This window comes from Emydura macquarii, unplaced genomic scaffold (genome assembly GCF_026122565.2).
Source record: "Emydura macquarii macquarii isolate MOO-44397 ecotype Brisbane River unplaced genomic scaffold, CSIRO-AGI_Emac_v2 contig_2768, whole genome shotgun sequence".
Classification (NCBI taxonomy): domain Eukaryota; kingdom Metazoa; phylum Chordata; order Testudines; family Chelidae; genus Emydura; species Emydura macquarii.
The window spans coordinates 6,175,197-6,196,816 of NW_027132905.1; the positions used below are offsets into that span (position 1 = coordinate 6,175,197).

General features: G+C 42.0%; 1 protein-coding gene across 3 annotated transcripts in view; it reads left to right on the forward strand.

Annotated features, from left to right (window-relative positions):
- The window catches only part of LOC137165291 (collagen alpha-1(XXIII) chain-like), a 157,533-nt gene extending 138,172 nt beyond the window's left edge, over positions 1–19,361 (forward strand). For all 3 annotated transcript variants that reach the window (XR_010923320.1, XR_010923321.1, XM_067566501.1), the window contains exon 3: positions 19,013–19,361. Coding sequence is in view for 1 of the 3 variants with exons in the window: in XM_067566501.1 (XP_067422602.1) it covers positions 19,013–19,047 (35 nt within the window). In the remaining 2 variants the exon portion in view is untranslated. The remainder of the gene's footprint in view (positions 1–19,012) is intronic.
- Positions 19,362–21,620: the final 2,259 nt, after the last annotated feature.

The following is a 21,620-nucleotide window of genomic DNA, read 5'->3' on the forward strand; positions in this document are numbered from 1 at the left end:
AATTGGAACTAGTTTATAAATGCACAGAAAAGGCATTCTTTTGTAAGACAGGGTAAGAGTCAAAAAGTCTTGAAGGCTGAAAGGTCAAAATCTGGTGTTCAGAGGAACATTAGAGTAGGTGTCACACAGACGTTTTTAAGAATTCTCCACAACATCAAAGCACAGACAACTGGGTGTTCAGGCCATTGGGTCACTTCCTGTAAGAGACTTAAAGTTTGCCAGAAAAGTGTTTAGAGAAATCCAGGGTTTAAAGATGAATGGCGTAGTTGATGGATATTAAAACACTTGGTGTCATTTTTCTCTTTTTAGAAATCTATTGGGGAGAGAAACGATGATTTGGAGGTTGTTGGATTTTTTTTTATAGCTCCTGTGGTCTTGGTAATACCTTGCAGGTCCTTGCTCTTATACAAAGAGCGAATGCAGAACGCGTTTCTCTTTTCAGCAGCATGCCTCGTTACAATATTTTATTCTCAATTTACAATTAAATTTATAGAATTAATTTTTCTTAGCTCATTACGTTGCCCATTTGTGTTTAAACTAAGTAGTAGAAGGTAGTTTTCCCCCTTGTCCCTCTGTCAAGCTGCATACTTGAGAGGCCATTACGTTTAGTTAAAGATGTTCCCATCAATTATGTCCCTACCTTGGGTCTATATTGTGCTTTTAAGGCAGGACCTACTTTGGGGCAAGAGCATGCATGTGCTGCCCCAGCAAGGGCTACGGGAGACATTGTGCACGAGGCAGACACAAGTGGGGGCAGAGTGACTGCTGCTCCACCCTTTGCGGCACTGGTTCTGCTGTGCTGGAGATCCAATAGATGGCTGGGGAGAGGTCACAGACTGACCCCTTCCCAGCCCCTATGAGGAAGCTACCTGCCTCTGTGCATGCTGGCATCGTGGATTCCTTGCCCACAGTGAAGTTGAGTCCAGATTACCTCTCGCTCCTGTGCAAGAGAACAAGAGAGGGAAGGCTTCAAGCACCGTCTTCCACCCTGTGCACCTGGAGCCAGGCACAATCCCACCTGCACTTCTTGTGGACACAGGTGCTACTAAAACAGAATATGTATTTCATTGCTCTGTTATCTGCTGTAGCTTGACCAGCAACGGGCTATTTGAAGTCCCCAACCGAACTGTAAATAACACCAAATCATTTCTTACTAGGAATATTGGTGGGTGCTGTGACTTACAGAACTGAGCCAGTTGTTCAGGAGGTTGATTAGTGCTGCCTTTAATTTACGGCTCTGCAGACATCAGGGTCCCTCGTTGTGGCTCCTTGTTTTGGACTAATGTTTTTGTGGGGGTAAATTGCCTTTCTCCTCTCTGCTCCCACTTGGATGCTTGCTGGGATTGTAGTTTCAGTAGTTGGGATTGCATGGCATTACTGGCTTACATGAGCAACGCTGGAAGGGTGTAAGCTTCTTCTCCACCGACTTCCGTATCTGTATGGGAAGTGTCTGTGCTCATCCCTCTGTTGTCTTCTGTGCTCCATCTACTTTAAGACGTGTTGGAAATTAAACCACCCTTAGGGAAAGGGGGGCAGGACTTGTTAACCTCGAGAATCCCAGAATACGTCTCCTTCTTATTTTACAAGCTACGTGGAGAGACACATTCATTCCCTCTGCAATCTCTTTCGAACTGCACTCGTACGGCATGCAACCAAGTGATGTCTGCGATAGGGTTCTAGCTGGAGCCTCTTTCAGCTTCAAAGCTACACTTTGACTCCAGTGGGACAGTATTTTTTTCTCTTAGGCGGCCCTAAGATTACACTGGGCCTTCAGCCAACATGCAGATTAGGGGCAGAGCCAGACATGTCAGCTGCTGGCAGGAGAGGAGCACCCTCTCTGTAAAATAGCCTGACAGGTTGTTCTGCCTCCCGGAGCTGCAGGCATGTGCTTCCAGAGCTCCCTGAAGCATCTGGACCTTCAGCAAACAAACCCACTCAATGAGACAAACTGGGCTCACAAATCTTGAGCTGAGCTTCCAGGGCTGCTGCTCTGGTTAAAGGAATGATTGTCCTGATGCTCTTTTCTTCCAAGGTGCACCAGCGGCAGGAGCCTTGAACATCCATACAGAAAGGCAGTAATGGAAAACGAGCTAAGGGGACTGGAAAACTATGTGCTTCCCCTATCATAGTGTATTGACAGGGGTCTCTGTCTCGTCCATGTCCCTTCTGCAGTAGCTCTTTCCTGACAGCGATCACTTTTGCCACCGTCTCCTATGACAGGAAAAGAGAAAGACAGGTCTGAGGAAGCTGGGTCTGGTAGAGAAGTGGCAAGTCCTGTCCCCTACTACTCGTGCAATGTTTGTGCTCCTTCCTTTGCATCGATCAGGGATGTGTCGATATCTGGAACAGCATAGACTATTCATTACCAAAACGGCGGTTTTCTGTTTGTTTTTGCTATTCTCAACCGTTCCCTAACTGAGGCTCAGATGTTTTAGCCATGAAACCCCACCGCCTTGGCTTGCTTGGTTTAGGATTTTTATGAGCACCTTTTTTTAAAAAAAGACAAAAAACTTATTTATACTCTGTTTTTTGCTTGTATGTTTTCAGTGTGGTTAGAGCAGCTGAATCTCATGGCAATAGGTGACGCATAAAAATATGTGAAGCCACAAATCAGAAGATTTTTAAGACTCTAAAATTGTTTTGTTAATAATTGCAGGCCATAGTCAGTGCTATTATTTATGTCATCGTAGCTCCTAGGAGCCTGGTCATAGACCAGGTCCCCATTGTGCAAGGCACTGTGCTAACACAACAAAAAAGAAGGTTTCTGCCCCAGCGAATTTACAATCTATGTGTAATACAAGAGATAACTGATTGATACAGAGAGACTGAACGGGGGATACAAGGAAACAATGAGAGTATTAGTCAGCTGATTGGCTGGTTATCAGTGCACCAGCAGCTTAACCGTTGTCCATTTTTTTTTATAGGCATCCCAGGAAAGGAGAGTTTTAAGGAGGGATTTAAAGAGGCAAAAAGAAGCAGGTTGTTTCCCAACTTTCGTCTTTAAGTATTTAGCTCTGTGTCGAGTGATCGTTGTCAAATATGCCACGCTGTAAAATCAGATCACCTTTCCAACAGGAATTGCTGTACTAGGCAGGTCTATTGAAGATCAGAAAACAGATGCCACGTGTGGTCAGAGGTTAATTCAGTGCCATGTACTCAGAGAGAAAATCCTGCCACTTTGCTGTCTTCAAGCTGGAACTTAATTCTATTCTATTTTTCTTAGGATTTGCTTTTCTATTGGTACATAACTATGTTGTTTTTGTTTCTATTTTTAAGGATCTCTGCATAGACTCTCCAGCTGATTTTAATTAATTAAGAAAAGATATTGGAAACTTGTCTGTTTTCGTCTGACACTAAGATTTCATTATGAAACAGCCCCTCCAATGGACATTAACCAGACTTGCCATTTAAAAAAAAAGCTCAAGTACATTGTAGATCAGGCACCATTTCGACAGTCAGATGAGTAAGAAATTGAATTCAGTTGTCTTTTTCCTATTGCTAACAATTTGGAGGAATGCTTTTCAGGTTCTGTTTCATCTTTGTTAAGGATAACCTTTTAAATCATATTAGTGTGATAAAAATCACTAACAGATTGCTGGTAAATCAGGCTCCTACCGTGAGTCACATAAGCCGTTACTTAGCCTTTTACACGGGGTGTAAACAAAAGAATTATAATCAACAATAATGAGATTTTTATTGGTTTGTAAATTGACTCATACCCCGCTGAGCTTAGAGCGTCTAGCAAGAGCATATTTAGGACAGCATCGCTGCGTTTTAGCTTGTAAAAATAACAAGTCTGGAAGCACAGCTGTTGGGTGCTAGTCTGTAGGCTCGCTAATCATAGTGAGATGACCAAGTGTTGTAACCTTGACTTGTTTCTCACTCCAGCATAATTCCTCTGGGGCTGAGTAAGGACTTCAAGGTGAGGTTCATAGACAAGGGCCTATATAGGTCGTGTTAAACTGGAAAGCCAGCAGTAGAGATGTTTGAGCTCTAAAGTTGCTTAAATTCTAGAGGATGTCAAAACAGCGGTTTAGCCGTTTCCTGACTGAGCAAGCAGCAGTCGGGCTCAGTCCCAGCTGCAGGGGGCTGAAAATTTTAACAAGCCGTAGCATTACGGGGGGGAGAGGCTTGCGAAACACTATATTGCTGCCTGGCTACCCCAAAACCTACAGATGTTTGTCCTCCACGATCCACTGTGCACAGGGCAAGCCTAAGGATTTTGAGAAGGGCTGAAGAAAAGTTTTCTATGAAACTCAGTGTGCCAATTTTCATTTTAAAGATTAGTATGTATACATGGTGAGGGCTGAGGGGGGGGTATGGATCTTGAGATCTTTCCCAGCGAGGGTGACCAGATGTCCTGATTTTATAGGGACAGTCCCGATATTCAGGGCTTTTTCTTATATAGGCGCCTATTACCCCCCAACCACCATCCTGATTTTTCACACTTGCTGTCTGGTCATCCTATTCCCAGCCTCCTGCAACTGGTAGTGGCCATTGGCAGAGACAGGATACTGGGTTAGGTTGACCGCTGATCTCCTGAGGCATGGCAATTCCTATGTTCCTAAGCAGAAGTGAGCTCCTTATTCCTTTTAGCTCCAATAACATGCTTACATCAATTTAGGTCTTCAAGTCTCTCCACGGGGAAAAGGGCTAGTAACTCTTTCCCCAAATGAAATCTGAGATTGCCATTTATGGGGCCCCGAAGGTGACTCGCTAATGAAGCGCTCCCTGGAATGTCCTGCGGGTCATCTCAGCCCAGAGCAAACGGAAAGGATGTTTTTATGACAACTAGAGACTCTCGCCGGGAAAATTTTCCCAATAAGCGGCAGGGGATGAGTTTGCCTGCATAGCTCTACTCAGGTTGGCTGGTGAGACCAGAGCCAAGCTAGCAGTTACTATAACCATCCGAATAAGTGTAAGAGCACTAACAAGTTTTGAGGTTGCACCTGCTCATGTTAATGGGATTGTTACTTATCTTTGTTTTACTTTCTCCCACCAGCTATGGCAAATGTTGTTTTCTCTCTGCCATTCAGCTGTACCAAGCACCTCACTCTTTCAGGAGTAACCGGGAAATCTCAGATTATACATCTGCTGCAAACATTTGCACCTCAGATGATGTAGCTGATCAGAGAGGCTTTGTTGGCAGCTGCATTTTTTTCAGAGAGTGGAATGCTCTTTTGGTCTTTCTGTGAAACATCTGTGGGTGATTTTTCTTACCCCGGCCCGCACACACCACCTTTCCCCCTGCCCGGTTTCTGGGTAGCTAGCTTTCAAATACAAACTGATTCATCTGTATGCCAGAAAAATACATTTGTATGAGTGCCACTACTACTCTAGGTGCAGAACAGAATACGTGCCAGTTACACTTACTTCAAGAAAACCTGCAGTGATCTGTTCCAACACCTTCTACAGTTAAATGAATATTAACTAAACCTGAATATCTGAGGGGGAAGGAGATACTGAAGGCTCTGATGTTGTTTTCCAACTAAAGGATTTCAGGGTTTGACCCACAGAATAAAACATGGGATGGTCTGAGGTGGTATAAGGTTTCCATGGGCATGAGCTTGGGATGTCTGTATTACTCCCATTTTTGCATCCTCAACCACCATCGCTCCCCAGAAAGGTATTTTAGAGATTCCTTTTTAAAAACAACTTTTTGGTGGTGGTATTCACGTTCCTCTCTTGTAGAGTTGCTGTTGTACAATGAATCCCACTGTCTTGGCTGTGGAGTGACAGAGAAATTTGTAGCAGCAAATGTTAGGAGTGTTATTATCTATAAAGTAGCTTTTTCTCAAATCCAGGATGTTGCCCTTTTAAGGCACAATATTTCAGAAGCCGCCGGACTTAGAGGCAAACAGTTTGTACTGGTTAACCTGGCTTCCCAAGTGACCAGTGACATCAGACGTTTCTTGCCCAGGCATCCCATGAAATAGCAAAGCTTAAGGACTCTTCATCTCATTTGCAGCAGCAGATTTTCCATGCAGTGAGCCTACGCTAACCAAGTTGCTCAACACAGGGTGTCAGTGCAACATTGTCAGTCCTCAGATCAATGTAACTTACTTTAAAACAACTGTGGAAATCTCTAGCCCAATGGTTCTCAACCTTTTCAGAGTACTGTACCCCTAAAGCCCTGTAAGCCTCGGCTGAACCATGTAACTTGCTTGCCACCCCCTAACGCTGGCCTTCCACTTGTGACCCCCCTAAACCCAGCCTGCGATCCCCTGTAGGTCACGACCCCCGGGTTGAGAAACACTGCTCTAGATGAGTTGACATATCCCCTTAAAGACCTCTGCATGCCCCCAGAGGTTGCTAATCTATGGGCTTAATCCTGTTCTTGTTTCATATGTGAATGGACCATTGATGCAAATAGGAGTTGAGTGTGGACCGAGGGTGACATGGTCCTCAGTCAGACTGATAAAATGGCAGCTTCCTCCTTTAATATTATTTTTAATCTAAAAAATGAATTATCTACTCTTCTATTTAATTAGATGGAGCAATTCCAAAATTGAATCCTATAAATTGCAGTTTTCCTTCAGTTTAACCTGGGGAGAAAAAGGAGAGTTGGTTGAAAAAGAGTATGAGTCCCTCACAGAGTCAGGAAGCTTGTTCTAACTCACTCGCATGCTGTTGCAGGCCTGGGTGGAGCATTGCTGGATGATTTACTGAATTTATTTGTTGAGGAAAATAAATGCCAAAGAAATAGCAATAAGATGTTGTGTCTTTGGAGATCTTAGATATCCTTTTCCTCCTTTCCTCTTGGCAATCCTATGGAGACATTGTTCTCTAACTTAGTGGCCTCTAAGCACAAAGAAATATATTTTATGCAACTCTTACTTAGCTTCATGGGACCCGCTGAGGGTTTGTCATAATCAGCTTGTTGAAGACTTGCTTGTTCGGCTGAGATACTCTGTTGCTTTTGAACTGATCTTATTTTTGTTCATTACTTTATCTCTTGTGAATACAATGATAAATTATTAGAAAATTCATAAGCGCAATTTAGTTTTTGTTCTTTGAGTGGTTTTATTGTTGCTGTTTTGGTGACTGCTTCTCTTTTCCATGCTGTGCCAGTTGGCCTTCCATGCTGACGAGATGGGATGTGCCCAGATGGTTTCTTCCGGGTACCGGATATACAACTGGCAGTGTTTTAAGGGCCACATTAGCCATTATGACAATACCCCAGGCAGGTTGGGCACTTAGGTGTCAAACCATCTCTAATGAGAAACATGCATTATACTTAGTAAACAGGAGCTATAGGAACACTTGATAAGAAGCTCACACTACACTACAAACAACTCTGTCTTCTCCTATCTTTAACTTTTGATGTTCCCCTGTAATTATTTACATCTGCCTGTGCAGAAGTGTTGTCCAGGGTGGAGAGGTCTCTTTCTGGTTAACTAAAACTCCATCCTACCCCAGGCCTGTAAGAGAGAAGCCATTTAAGTTAGCATCTGAGAAACTGTTTCCCCGATGGTAACATTCTGCATCACCCGTTCTGCTTTGGTCACTCATCTGGCAGCGGTGCTCCTCCAGGCAATCTTGATATTTATGCTTTAAATGCTAGCAGAGTGACAATTTAAGAAAAAAATAGCTCCAGAGGATGGGTTGACAGCACTACAGGAGCTTATAGAAGTCAGCTGTTTATTCCGGTGATTCAGAGCATGAGTAAAGTTTCCCATGCTAATGACTGTGGTTTTGTTATGGTAAAGTCACTTCAGTAAACTCATCTTCTGCAGCAAATTTTCCATGAAGTGATCCCATATTGCTCAAGATACTCAACATCGAGTTGCTCAGGGCTAGATTGTGGCTAGCTGCACACAAGGGAAGGAGGGGAAAAGACATATTTCCTTCTCATGCCTACGCACAAAGGTTAGTCACAAACTTGTGCAAGGTATGCAGGAGACCAATGCCTACCATGGCCCTGATGTCCCTAGAAGGAGTGAGGGGGACTTTGTGTGTGGTTCACCATGTCAGTCACGTATTTAAAAGATCTGCATATTATGCCAATATGCCAATGTGCATTAGAGCGGCATGTTAGCCTTTCGTGATATCTCTCGTTGCATAGTTACAGGTGTTAGTATGAAATATGCATTTGCACAGAGAAATTAACTGTCTCCTGTTTCTCCCTGCTGTCCCGGGTCATGCTAACTCAGAATTAAATTTATTTTTAAAATCTGATAAATATGGAGCAACGTAAATTACTGTAGTTGCAGGCATTTTTACTTGCTGGCAGTTTCTATTCTGATAGAGAGTGAGTGGCTGGCTTAAATGGTTGTACAACATTTCCATAATGACTGAGCGGGTGCATTGACAAAGCAAATAGCTTTTCCTCTCCTAATCACTTCATCTGCTATGTGTAGCAGTCTGAGAAGAGCAAGAACAGTCCTGAAAGTCTTATAAATTACACAACACCATACACCTGAGCAGAATCACTATGGCTTGACACCAGTTTAACTGAGAGCAGCAGCGTTTATCTCAGTGTGGTGATGAGACCTTCAATGGAAAAGATTCAGCTTCTTATTCTGATAGGAGAGACTATATCCCCAGATTACATACCAAGATGACTTTCTTAATGGTGAGGTCTGTTAGACAGAAGGATGACTTGTCAAGGAAAAAGGTAGAATCCCCACTGTTTGGGAGTCCTTCAATCATTTGATCACCACCACCCCGGTATGCTTCCCCGTTGACACACCCTGGGGCACTTCCCCCCTTGACAAAGGGAAATAAATGCACTGTTAGCCCAGTTCTGTGTACCATTCACAGCTGTTTAAAAAAAAAAGGATCCTTGTGGGACAGCATTTCAAAGTCCTGGGCTGTGTTGTGTGCACCCTTGTCATGGGCTACAAAGCAGTAGGAGAACTTCAGTGAACAGTTTGGCACCACAGCATAGGCATTTTCAAAAGTGGCCCCAATTACTACACAAAGCACCTGACTTTTTGATTGAGTTACCACTGCATTTAATCCTAGAGTCGGCAAAACACCTGAACATACAATGTAATATCTGGGAAAGGGACGAAAGGATTTAATAGATCTTAGAGAACTCGTAAAAGCTAGGACTATTTTATATTTCTCTAGAATTCTAGGACTATTGAGCTATATGAGCTTTGAACGCTTAAGGTTTTGGTTCATTCATTTATTTTTTTTCTTCAGCCCATTTGCCTTGTATCAACCTTAGGTGTTGGTAGCTGGATGTATTATAGATGCATAGCTATAAACAGTTGTGAGCTTGTGACCTGAGCAATGGCGGCTCTACTATCTGTATGAAGATTTTAGCATCTGCTATGCATTTGTCCATGGCAAGAATGATGCTTCCTCAGGGAATAACTGGCTGGTGCATAGATGATGGCAGACCAGGAAAAAAGGCGGCATTCGGCACATTCCAAATCAAAGCAGCCCTGATCTGCAGATGACAGTGTCATTCGGAGAAGATTTACAGAGTCACTCTTGCCCTGGATGGTGGGGTCTGTTCTCAATATGCTGCTTGGCTTGTAAAACTTGGATGCATCCGAACTAATTAACCATGCTGCGTGTTTTAAAACATGTTTAAGAAAACAAATTCAGAGAAACAGCATTTCCCTCGTGTTCTACACTGTGGAATTGCACTGGAAGCCAGAAGTGGTAGAATAACATTTTCCTTTGACATGGGTGTGAAGAGTTCAAGCTTCAACTCCTGAAAGATAGTAAAAAGGGTATTTCTGTAGGAAAATGGAAACTAGGATGGAGCTGTTATTAGGTTTATATATGTTCCGGCTAATGCTTCGGGAGCAGATCTGTTTTGACAGATCTGTTTCGCCTTCTGATCTTTGGTGTGTCCCATACTAGTGTAGTCATGTGCCTCCTCCCCAGGAACGAAATGCACTTCAATGAGATCAGAAAACTAGTTTGTTTTTCTTTCCTCTCTTCATTTTACAGACTGAGAATAGCGCTGTGGGTAACCTGAAATGATTAGCCAAATCCTCTGTTGGTGTAGATCAGCATAGTTCCATTGACATCAGCTAGGAAACTAAGGCCTGGCCTACGCACCGTTTATGTATTGGTAAAACTATGTTGATTGGGGTGATTATTTTTTTGTAAAAGTATAATTATACTGGCACAACCCGTAATGTGGACACAGTTGTACGATAGAAAGGTATGGGTATATGCTATGCTGGTATAATTGCATCCACATGGAGGGTGGTGGGTTGAACTACTTTAACTATAGTTAACTATAGCCATTCAGTTAAAGCAGTTAGTCTACATGGTGTAGGGTTTTGGTTTGGTTTGTATTTAGTTTCTTAGGTCTCCGACAGGCTGTAATCAATATCCTTTGCACACCCCCGACTAAACTTTTGTTTTCTAAATTACTAACTATGGATGCAATCCAGCAAACACTTACACATGAGTAACTTTTCCCATGCAAGTATTTTCACTGACTTCACTGGGGATGCATCAGTTGGAAGTGATAGAGGAGGAGAAGGACCTGGGTGTGTTGGTTGATCACAGGATGACTATGAGCTGCCAATGTGATGTGGCCGTGAAAAAAGCTAATGCGGTCCTTCTTGAGACAGATATTTATGGGAGTAGCTCCCTGATCAATTGGATTAGAATACACCCGCACTAAACACCATTCAGGCATGTCAGAATGGCTTCTAGTGCTGGTAGTGCACGGGAAAGAACTCTGAATTCAGCCTCTGATCCATTTTGAGGTTTGACGATCACCAGCTTTTAGGGGCTCGGATTTGAAGGCAGAAGCTTTTAGAACACAAAAAGCGGCAGCGTCTGGGACATTGGCGTGAGCAGCCTATCCTGAGCTATCTATTTTGTCTGTGCTTCGTGCAGTATTAAGCCTCTTGGCAGTGAGGCTGCAGATTTGTTTTTGAGTTCCAAGACCAGCCGTCTCTTGATTAGAAAGAGGAGCCTCTGTTAGAAACCTATACAGAAAAATGTACTTACTCCACCCTTCTCCCCCTTCAATCCCAATGCTGGGGTTTTGTGTGGCATTTCAGCTGAATACCATGCAGCCAACGCACTTATCCTCCCTCATAAGGTATGCTTAAGGAAAAGTAAACCTCTCTATTCAAAGAGACACGACGTCTGAGGTAGAGTCCTTGGAGTGTGTAGAAAATACAGATTAATATTAATTAGTGACTCTGGGAGGAAAGGTCATCACTATAAAGACACCACCGGCTCTGATGCTGCAGGAGGAAATGAAGTGCTCCTAAGGACTGACTTCAGGGTGAGTTGAGGGCACACAGCACCTTTTTAGGAGGAACTCAGCATATTGCAGGATTCTGTTCTGAGGCTTCAATTCATCAAAGCATTTACGCACAGTGTTTAAGTCCCTTTGAAGTCCAATGAGACTTAAGCACATGCTTAAGTGCTTTGCGGAATAGGAATGAACTGCTGACTCAGGGGCTTAATGATCAGCTCCATTTCATAAGTGTGTGTAAAACCAAAGCAATGAAATTCTGTGGCTAAATACTTCCATTAAATGCCATCTTCAGAATGCAACAATGAACGAAGAATCTCTTCAGAGTCCGATTTATTAAAAGTTCTACTATATTTCCTGATGGCAATTTAAAAAATATGTGAGATTGGGGAGGGGGAGGTGTCAGAACTCTGGTGTGAATCAGATGAGCTTTCTTTTAAAACAAAGTGGGTGTGCATGTGTATAGATGATGTTTTATTTCCTAGTTCTGAGCCAATGATTGTGCTGGCATCAATTCACGGAGAATCATAGACTCGTCGGACTGGAAGGGACCTCGAAAGGTCCCCTGCAATTATGGCAGGACTAAGTGAATGAAAGTAAAGTCAGATGCAGTTTTGTTACTTTGACGTTGTTCGTAAACAACTTTGACTTGCAGTTAAGTAATTGATTTTAACATTTTAAAAAACACCCTCAATTTTAGCAAATCCAACTAGGATTTTTTCAAAAGGCAGAAAGGTTGGTTTTAAGAGTTATTTATTGGAATCATTTGGGTTCTTTATTTGAAAAAAGGGGGAGAGGGGAGAAACAAAACTTGGAGCCATCTAGTAATCATCATGTCATCCTAAAGAGCTGATATACTTTTTAAAATGTTAATAGGTTGACGCTATCTTTATGCCATGCTGAAGATGCATCTGGATTTGAAATGGGACCAAAGAAGTGTTTTACAAATTAAGCAGGGGTATGGTGCATATTTCTGTCACTGTAGCTAAACCGCTGGCTGTGTGGTAAAATTATTTATTGAACTGTGCAAACAGCCGTCCTTAGAAATGCAGCCTTGAAACCAGCTGTGTAAACATTTAAATGCATTTTTGTCTTCTGATTATTATTCTTTTCCCCCTTTGTTATACCAGATTATTCACTTCTCGTTAGTAAATGAGTTCTCTCTGCAGCCTTTTGTAGAGGAATCGCTAATTCATAGATCCAGATATAAAGCTGAAAGAAGGAAGCTAAAAATAAGAAGCCTCACTTCTCTGTATTCCTCACTAGAGAACCATATTTCACACACAAGGAGAGAAACTCAACTGGCTGGGCAAATACTGCTTTGCTCACAAAGCTTTCGTGGTCAGGGCTAAATGACATTTCATGCAGTCCCCTAACTTCATTCAAAGAATCATGACTCTTCTGTAGTTGGCGGAGATTTGAACACATTTTAGTGAGATACCTACCCTGAGCAAATGAACAGAATTGCAAAGGGTAGAGATGGAAAAGTCCACACTCACCCCCATTCCCTGATCTGTGATAGTTCCCTGCAATAGATTTTCTTGTGCTTTCTTCAGTCTGGTTTAAATATACCTAGTGTTGAGGCTTCTGTTGCTTCCTTTGGGAAGAGCATTCCACTGTCCAGTATATCGGTCATTTGGACTGTGAAAAGTCCACTAGTGTGAGACAATCTGTGGCCCCCCTGTGGCCTAATCCAAGACACACACATCCCCACGGGAATAGCTAGTCTCAAGAGACTTCCGGCCCCACCAAACTCACAAGAAAGGCTGCTCTTGCCGGATCTTCAGCCTGCTTTCGAGACCGGAGATTCAGTGACACATCAGAAAAATATTGTTCATAGATTTTTAAGGCCGGAAATTATCTTTATCATTGTCTAAGTCTCACCTACTGCATAACACAAGCCAGTGATTCCTGCATCAAGCCCATAACTAGTCTGAAATAGAGGAGAGAGAAAGTGTGTGTGTGTGTGTGTGTGTGTGTGTGTAAACAAATACAGCAGACACACAATAAAACAACAGGTAGAAGACATGCCTGCCCTCTCTAAGCCCTGTTGCTGGTTCTAATAGGCTCCTACCCAGAAATGATCAATAAGCTTCTAGGCTTCCCAGCCTTATCAGTGTCCCCTGCTTGTATTCAACGCCTGATGCCAGAATTGTGTGCAATTTTAATTGACACTAAGAGCCATGTGAAATTTGCTTATTGAAATTTGAGACCATGGGGGTACAGATTGTCAATTTCTTATTGAAAAAGCGGGAATTTCGCTGTCAACTTCAATGATAACAGGATCCTCCGCTCAGACTTTGAGTACGTAGTTTATTTTAAGCTGTTTTGTCTCTTTTGTACGAAGTGTATAGGCACTTCTTTTAAATCTGCTGAAATAAATTGTAAGGTATTAAAGACAAGTATGGTTTTATATACACAAACGTAAGCCTGAAGTGAGGGAATTTCTAAGCCAGAAGTTCTCAAACTGGGGGGCGGGCCCCCCTGGGGGTCACGGAGTATATTCTGAGGGCGGGCATGAGAAGCTTTACGGGAAAAAAAAACTTACTGCACACATTTTACCCATCGCCATGAATAACTAGCCACGCTGATCCCTCCAGACAGATCAGGTCCTCCGCTGGTGCTGTGCATTGGACTCGAGATGGCGCTGTGCATTTGGACGGATTTCTGTTAAGCTTGCATAGCATTATACAAAGTCATTGCCATCTGTACTTTAATCCGTTTGCTATGACGCAGGGTGCACATTTAATTGCAAGCATCGATCACCAGGGCAGTTTTGCTTTTGTTTTTTACATTGGATGGTGGGCTCTGTTTCAATCAATGCCTTGCCGCTTTTCATATTTAGTGAGAGTTGCATGCTGGTTTTGATTTATCGGTATATGTAATTGTGCGGCGGGGGAGGGGGCTTAAACTACTCCAGACACACAGAACGAGGGCACAATCAAATAAGTTTGAAAAATACTGCTCTAAGCTTTGTTTTCCTATTTTGCAGCTAGGGCAATTGTTTCTTTATTAGCCAGTGTTCGTTTTTCTTTTAAGCTTGTTATGGACTTGTCCTCTAGTCATTAAATATTTATTCAACTCTGGTTATCATAGAAATGAACAGAGAAAACGAAGTATATAAAGAACTGTGCTCCAGAAATGTAGCAGTTGCCATGTCAGAATAAACTAATGGTTTATGTAGCCCCAGTATCCTGCCTCTACAGCAGCCTATATCTGATGCCTCTGAGGAAGGTGTGAGGACATGCCATATGGTACCAGAATAATTTCTCAGTATGGGGGAAAACTGCTGCCTGGCCCCCAACTGGTAATCAGTTTATGCCCTGAAGCATGAGGACTGATACCATTTTGCTTTTTACGCTAGCCAGTGTATCTGGATTGGCTCTTCTCATTCATATATATCTGATCTGTAGGATTTAAAAAAGGCCTGTCTACTACTGGAGCCAAACATTTATTTATAAAGTCTAGTTTAGTCATATAGTGGTAACAGATTCCTGGCCAGGACCTGGTGCTCAATCGCATATGTCATCCCTACTTGAATTTTTTTTCCAGGGCTGGATATATTTTTCCCTCCATACCACAAACTAGCCTTGTTCTCTTATGCACTGTTTCTAACATCTGAATGGCTTCACGCTTGGTAACCAGTTTGATACACAATATCTGAATAGGCCTGACATGGGTCTTGTACTGTGGCGTGATCTCCTTTACTTTATAATGAATTCCAGTATTTGGCCAAGAATCTTGTTTGCTTTCTTTACTTTTTCAGTGTCCTATTATAACTGCAGACTTCCAGCAATACTATTGTAGCTCTGTTTAACAATATACCATACTTACTGTGTACTTTGCTTTTTGACTTAATATAAATAGACTGGGATTTCCAAATCACCATAAGGGGGGACATAGGTGTCCAGCTACCACAGAACTTCAATGAGATTTTAGGTGCTTAACTCGCCTAGACTCCATTGAAAACCCCCCACCTTAATGACTGAATGATACTCTTTTTCATTAAAGAACAACAAAGTAATTGATGAATCCATCCCACTTCTTAGTCTGTAATATCCTAAAGCAGTTTGCGCTTCTGAACTAATTGAGGAAGCGTGATTTTCTTGAATTAATTATAGAAATAATTGTAGAAAGATGGAAGCCAAATACATGTTTGATATTTTACCTGCAAATCCAGTTGCTTTGTTAAATCTGAAATCTTACAAATAAAATTCTTGTTAATGCAACATCAAGAACATACGATAAATTGTGCCAGATGTGTGTGCTCTGCCTACTGTATTTCTTCTATAACATGATGATTTGGGAGGTCTTATGTTGAAAATATTTGAGTTTGAAAAAGTTCCTATAACAAACATAGATTTCAAAAATCTGTATCTTCTTCCCTGTATTTTCAGTTTCACCTCCAAATGTAGAGGTTAGGAAGGGGGAATGTTGGCAGAATCATGTACTATGTAACATTAAAATATTGTCTAATTCAGTGGTGACGTAAGTACCTGTCATTAAATCTCAGTCCAAGCAAGGACATAAGAAGACAATCATTCCGACACAGCTGGTGGAATTGAGAAAGGCTTGGAAATACTACTTCTGATAACATATTACATTTATACACTGCCTTTCATCCTAAAGCATTTTACAAACTGCTTACATGCAGTATAAAGATTACTCACCCATTGCTGAAAGGCAGTTTGGAATATGAGTTGAGGAGAACAAACATAGCAGCTGTTTAACAGTCCACATTAACATAGCATATAGGAAATAAATGTGAAAAGTGCGTCCCACTGAAACTGCAGAGGGAATTGTGAGCTGGACAGAAAGAAATTACACAACTTGAATTTGGTTGGCATATCACACTCCTACAGGATTGGGGCCCGAAGTCTGTCCTTCGGCTATCCCAATTCCTACCGTAAAGGTAGACATGTGGTCCTCACAATGTTATATGTAACATGTTTTGTAAACTCATTATCAAACCAGTGGTGGTGATAAAAAAAAAAAAGATTTATGTAATGACAGGTTTAATAAGGCAGAATAAAGACAAGTTAATAAGAGAAAAATCTGTTGCTGATGCAGTATGGTAGCAGTTTGCTTAAATGATGGCAGCCTGATCTATTGAATGATGACCAGACGCTAGAATGGGCTTAACTGTCTGGCCGTCTCTCTAACCAGGAGATGGGATGCACTGGGTGGGTATCCTGAATATTAACTTTTTCAGAACTCGATTTAGGATGCCTGTGGTCTTTTTTAGGTAGCAGCTCTTTTAGATAAACCAAGAGGGAATCTCCTCTGGCCAGGCCGGTAGGACATGTGCAAGAAACATCACATCTGGAATTTGTAGAATCCATATTTTCCATTGTCTTCCCCTTCTATTCGTGCATCTGTCGGCCAGACACTAGAGCAGACTAGCCATAAGGCTTATGTGAGAGACAGGATTTGTGTACCATGTACATTACTACAGATGAGACTCAGAGAAGAATCTCTCTCTAAGCAGCAGGTCTGACAAGTAAACTAAAAGAGAGAGCTAACTAGGGCTGTCAGAACTGTTAGTTGATGGAAAATTGAGCTTTCAATTAAACTCCTTCCCTCCTTCCCCTCCACCCCCCGGGGGGAAAAAAAGTGTCCAAAAGCTTTCTTTGGAAAATTGACTTAGAAAAAAAAAAAAAACTGAAAAAATTTTTGGCTGAAAACCAAAACTTCTTTGAGTACTTGCTCATGTCAATTCCAGTTAGGTGTGTGCGTGCCTCATGCACGGTTGCCAGAAGACTTTTCCCCCCGTGGTATCCGTAGGACATGGAGTCGCACCTTCATGGTGCCCTGTATAGGTATCTGCTGACCCTCTGCCTCTTCAATTCCTTCTTATCGCCTGGAACGGTCAGCTGGAATCCATAGTCTCTTGTTCAGCAAGGGCCTTTCTTCCAGTGTTCTTCACACTGTCTCCGTAAATAGTTAGAATAAGTGTTATGCAAAAAGGCACTTCTCCGGAGAGGGCATCCATACACTTCATCCTGGATTGCTTGCTACACCTTCAATATCAAGGTCTGTCAATATCTTCAGTTAAGGTGCACTTGGCCATGATTTCGGCTTTTCACCAGTCGGTGGCTGGCTGCTCGGTCGTCATGAAATACACGGTAGGTCACTTCCTCAAGGGCCTTGACAGGGTGTTCCCTCAAATACGCCAGCCGGGTTCCCCAATGGGACAGTAACTTGGTTCTGTCAGCACTTATGAAACCACCGTTTGAGCCGTTAGCCCCATGCTCCCTCCTATATCTCTCTTGGAAGGCAGCCTTCCTAGAGACCATCACGTCAGCCAGAAGAGTCTCAGAATTCAAAGCCCTGACCTCAGAGCCTCCGTATACAACCCCTTTCGAAGGTCGTATCACAATTCCACTCGAATAAAGATATTTTCCTCCTGGTTTATCATCTCAAGCCGCATGCCAGTAGCCGGGGACTGAGGCTTCACTGAGGGCATTAGCATTCTATGGTTGAGAGGATGAAACTCTTTAGGAAGACACCTCAACTCTTTGTCACAGTAGCAGACAGAGTGAAGGGCCTCCCGGTCTCCTCCCAAAGGATCTCATCGTGGATTACGTTGTGAATCAAGGCCTTTTATGACCTGGTGAAGGTATCCGCTCCACTGCTGACAGCCCACTCCACCTCGACAGCTTTCCTAGTACAAGTTCCAGTTCAGGACATCTGTAGGGCAGCAACATGGTCATCCATCCACATCTTTGCAGCACACTATGCTATCACTCAGCAGGCCAGAGATGATGATGTAGTCGATAGAGCAGTGCTACAGTCAGTTACCTGTTGAACTCCGACCTCACCTCCTGAGAAACTGCTGGGGAGTCACCTAATTGGAATCAGTGTGAACAAGCACTTGAAGAAGAAAAGACGGTTACTGACCTTTGTAACTGTTCTTCGAGATGTGTTGTTCATGTCCATTCCAACACCCGCCCACGTACCCCTCTTTCGGAGTCTACCGGCAAGAAGGAACTGAAGAGGTGGAGGGTTGGCAGAGCCCTATATAGGGCGCCATGAAGGTGCGATTCCAGGGGCTCCAGAGTTGACCCTATGGGTGCTACTGGGAGGAAAACCTTCTGGCAACTGTGCACGTGGTGTACATGCACCTAATTGGAATGGACACGAGCAACACATCTTGAAGAACAACAGTTACAAAGGTCAGTAACCGTGTTACCTGTACTGTGCTTGGTATTATTTGGGTGTTGGATATAGTTGTGTCTATTAGCTTACCACTTTCAATTCCAATTTAGAGGAGTTCAACAAGCATGTATTTAAAGTCATACTTTGCAACGTTGTGCTTCTGATTAATGATCCCGTTTTCTGTCCTTTTTCTCTTTCTAAAACTGATTTGCTTGGGAGTATAGAGAGATTTTCTTAAGGACACAAGGGCTGACTATTGTTAAACAAAAATTTGCAAGTTTTGCTTACAAATAGACTGTAAAAAATAGTCAGTCCATTAAGCATAATTTTGAATATATTTGTACCAAGTATGTAACTGATCTGGATCATAAAATGACTCGAAGATTGTTTTATTTTAGCTAGGCCAAGGTAATGTCAATCTGATTAGTGCTTGATAATAAACATGCTTCTGATTTCTGAAGTCACTACTGTATAATCTGATTACAGCTGATGTAATTGGCTAAAATCCAGCCTCATTTCTCACAGTATCCTCCTTCCACTGACAAGTGGAGCTGGAATGTTCTAAAGGAAAAAAAAATGTTTGAATCAGAGCTGACAAGACTCATGTATTAGTCATGTGACGTGCCAGGGACATGGTCTCACACCAGAACCTTTTGTTTCTCCTAGGAGAGCATGAATTGGTTTTTGTCCCCTCAAGGTGACTTCCCAGCTCTTCTGATGTCTCCTTCCAGCTGCAGTTGGGATAACGACAGAGTGTGTTAACGTCTTCAAAAGATCTCTCTGAAGGATAAATAATTTCTAAAAGTGCATGGCCTGAATAGACAGATTTTTTTAAGGGTCTTCTACCCCAGAGGGATGAAATTCTCCTAGCAGATTAATACTGTGTGGTCTCTAGGAGATTTCTTTGTCAAACACCAATGTAAATGCTGCTTTTGGAACATATGTTCATTCCCCATTTAGCACTTGTAACAATGAACAATAGAAAACAATTTGGCAATAAATAAAACCCTGTTGTCTTGTAGAACTGGCTTTTTCTGTAACAAATCATATTGCTTGATCGCTACGTACCGTTTGTTTATTGATGACTATTTTTAAAAAAAAAACAACCTCTTCCTAGTCTGAAATTGTGTCTATTGTAGAATGATCACCAACAGATGGCATTGCTGGGACTAAAACACAACTAACCCACTGTGGAAATCAGCTCTGAGAAAGAGCTGTTGGAAATGTGCTTGTACAGAATGGCTGAAACACAGTATATATGGGATTGCTGGAATTTTCCTTGTGCAACATAGTTATAACTGTCTGTTATAAAATTGTATTTGTTCTTTTAAAATGAATTATGTTGGGAAACTTCAGAAGGGTTTTCTGCTGCGTTTGGTAAGAGTGCTGAAAAGCTAGATACCATGAGAGTGATCTAACACACAAGTCAAGTGCAAGGGATCATCCATTCCAGATATGGTTTAGTTTACTTCTGGGCAGCTGATGTGCAGTTAGTTCCCAAAAGCCTATTCAAAGGCTATAATAAAGTGAGCCTTGTTACTGTAGTTGATTGATTTTGCCCAAGATTCTGTTCTCCAGATGCTAATATATATATGTGCTCTAGGTCTGTTTCTTATATTCCCCAAAACTGCTGTATAAAGGCTAATATAGGAAATTAGATTTTTTTTAATGTTTTCTGCACTGCACAAACTGGAAATATCATTAGTGGATGAGGCCCTTAGGAACTAAAGCTGTACAATAAATAAATAAATTGTCAAAACTTTGTTCAGCTCTATCAAAGCCAGCAAACTGTTCTGGCATTCTCTGAGCACTGTCTTTCCCAATGGCAAAGATGGTTTCTTCCTTCCACAGAGCCCTCCCGCCCACTGGGAAAAGCATTTAAGGCTCAAGTTTTTGTGGAAGAAAAGTTCAGTGAGTTTGCAAGCAGGGCCTGATGATTGCTCGGAGGGGTTGAAAGTGACCAATATCTAATGTCAGAGAGCCCCAGCGTCCTGGGAGCCACAAAATAGCACCATACCATCACTTTGCAAATGTGATGATTGTCGTAAGTGGCATTATGAAATGGCTCCCAGGATTGGCAGTAGGATGTGTTGGGCCTTTCTCCCATAAGCCTCCATTTAATACCAGTTGATGTGAAATGAGTCAGTAGTCTTGATTCACCTCAAAGTAGACAGATGTGGAAGTCCCAGGCAGCACCATCACCATTTGCTCCCTCATTGGCAGTTGTGGGTAAGGCAAGGATTGGTTGGGTGTTGAGACTGAACGTTGCATGCCTACAGCTGTGCAAATAACGAGTTTGATGTCTCACTGGCCGTTCTGAAAAATCAGAAAAAAACATTTTGAAATTTTTCAAAAATTTTAGTCAATCAAAAGGTGGGAAAAAATTGTTTCGGGTCAAAGAAATTGTTTAGTTCAACCCGAAATGAAATGTTTTGTTTCACGTCTGAGCTCTTTTTAACATTTTTTTGAAAAATATAATTAAATTAAAGGAAACTTCTAATCGAAAATCAAAACGTTTCATTTTGAAAACGTTGAAACAAAATGTTTTGATTTTTTTTTCCAGTAGTGTACGTAGATTTTGCCTTTGACAAGCCTTTGACCAATGGCTCTTGAGCAAAGTAGGCGGTCATGGGATAAGAGGGAAGGTCCTCTCTTGGATCAGTAACTGGTTAAAAGATAGGAAAGAAAGGAATAAATGGTCAGTTTTCAGAATGGAGAGAGGTAAATAGTGGTGTCCCCCATGGGTCTGTACTGGGACCAGTACTGTTCAACATATTCATAAATGATCTGGAAAAAGGGGTAAACAGTGAGATGGCAAAATTTGCAGATGATACAAAACTACTCAAGAGAGTTAAATCCAAAGCAGACTGCAGAGAGCAAAAAAAATGGCAGATGAAATTCAATGCTGATAAATGCAAAGAAATGCACATTGGAAAACATAATCCCATAATCAACTATGCATATAAAATGATGGGGTCTAAATTAGCTGTTACTACTCAAGAAAGAGATCTTGGAGTCATTGTGGATAGTTCTCTGAAAATGTCCACTCAATGTGCAGAGGCAATCAAAAAAACTTGCAAAATATTTGGAATCATTAAGACGGGGATAGATAAGAAGACAGAAAATATTGTATTGCCTCTTTATAAATCCATGTTACGCCCACATCTTGAATACTGAGTGCAGATCTGGTTGCCCCATCTCAAAAGAGATATATTGGAATTGGAAAAGGTACAGAAAAGGGCAACTAAAACGATTAGGGGTACGGAAAAGCTTC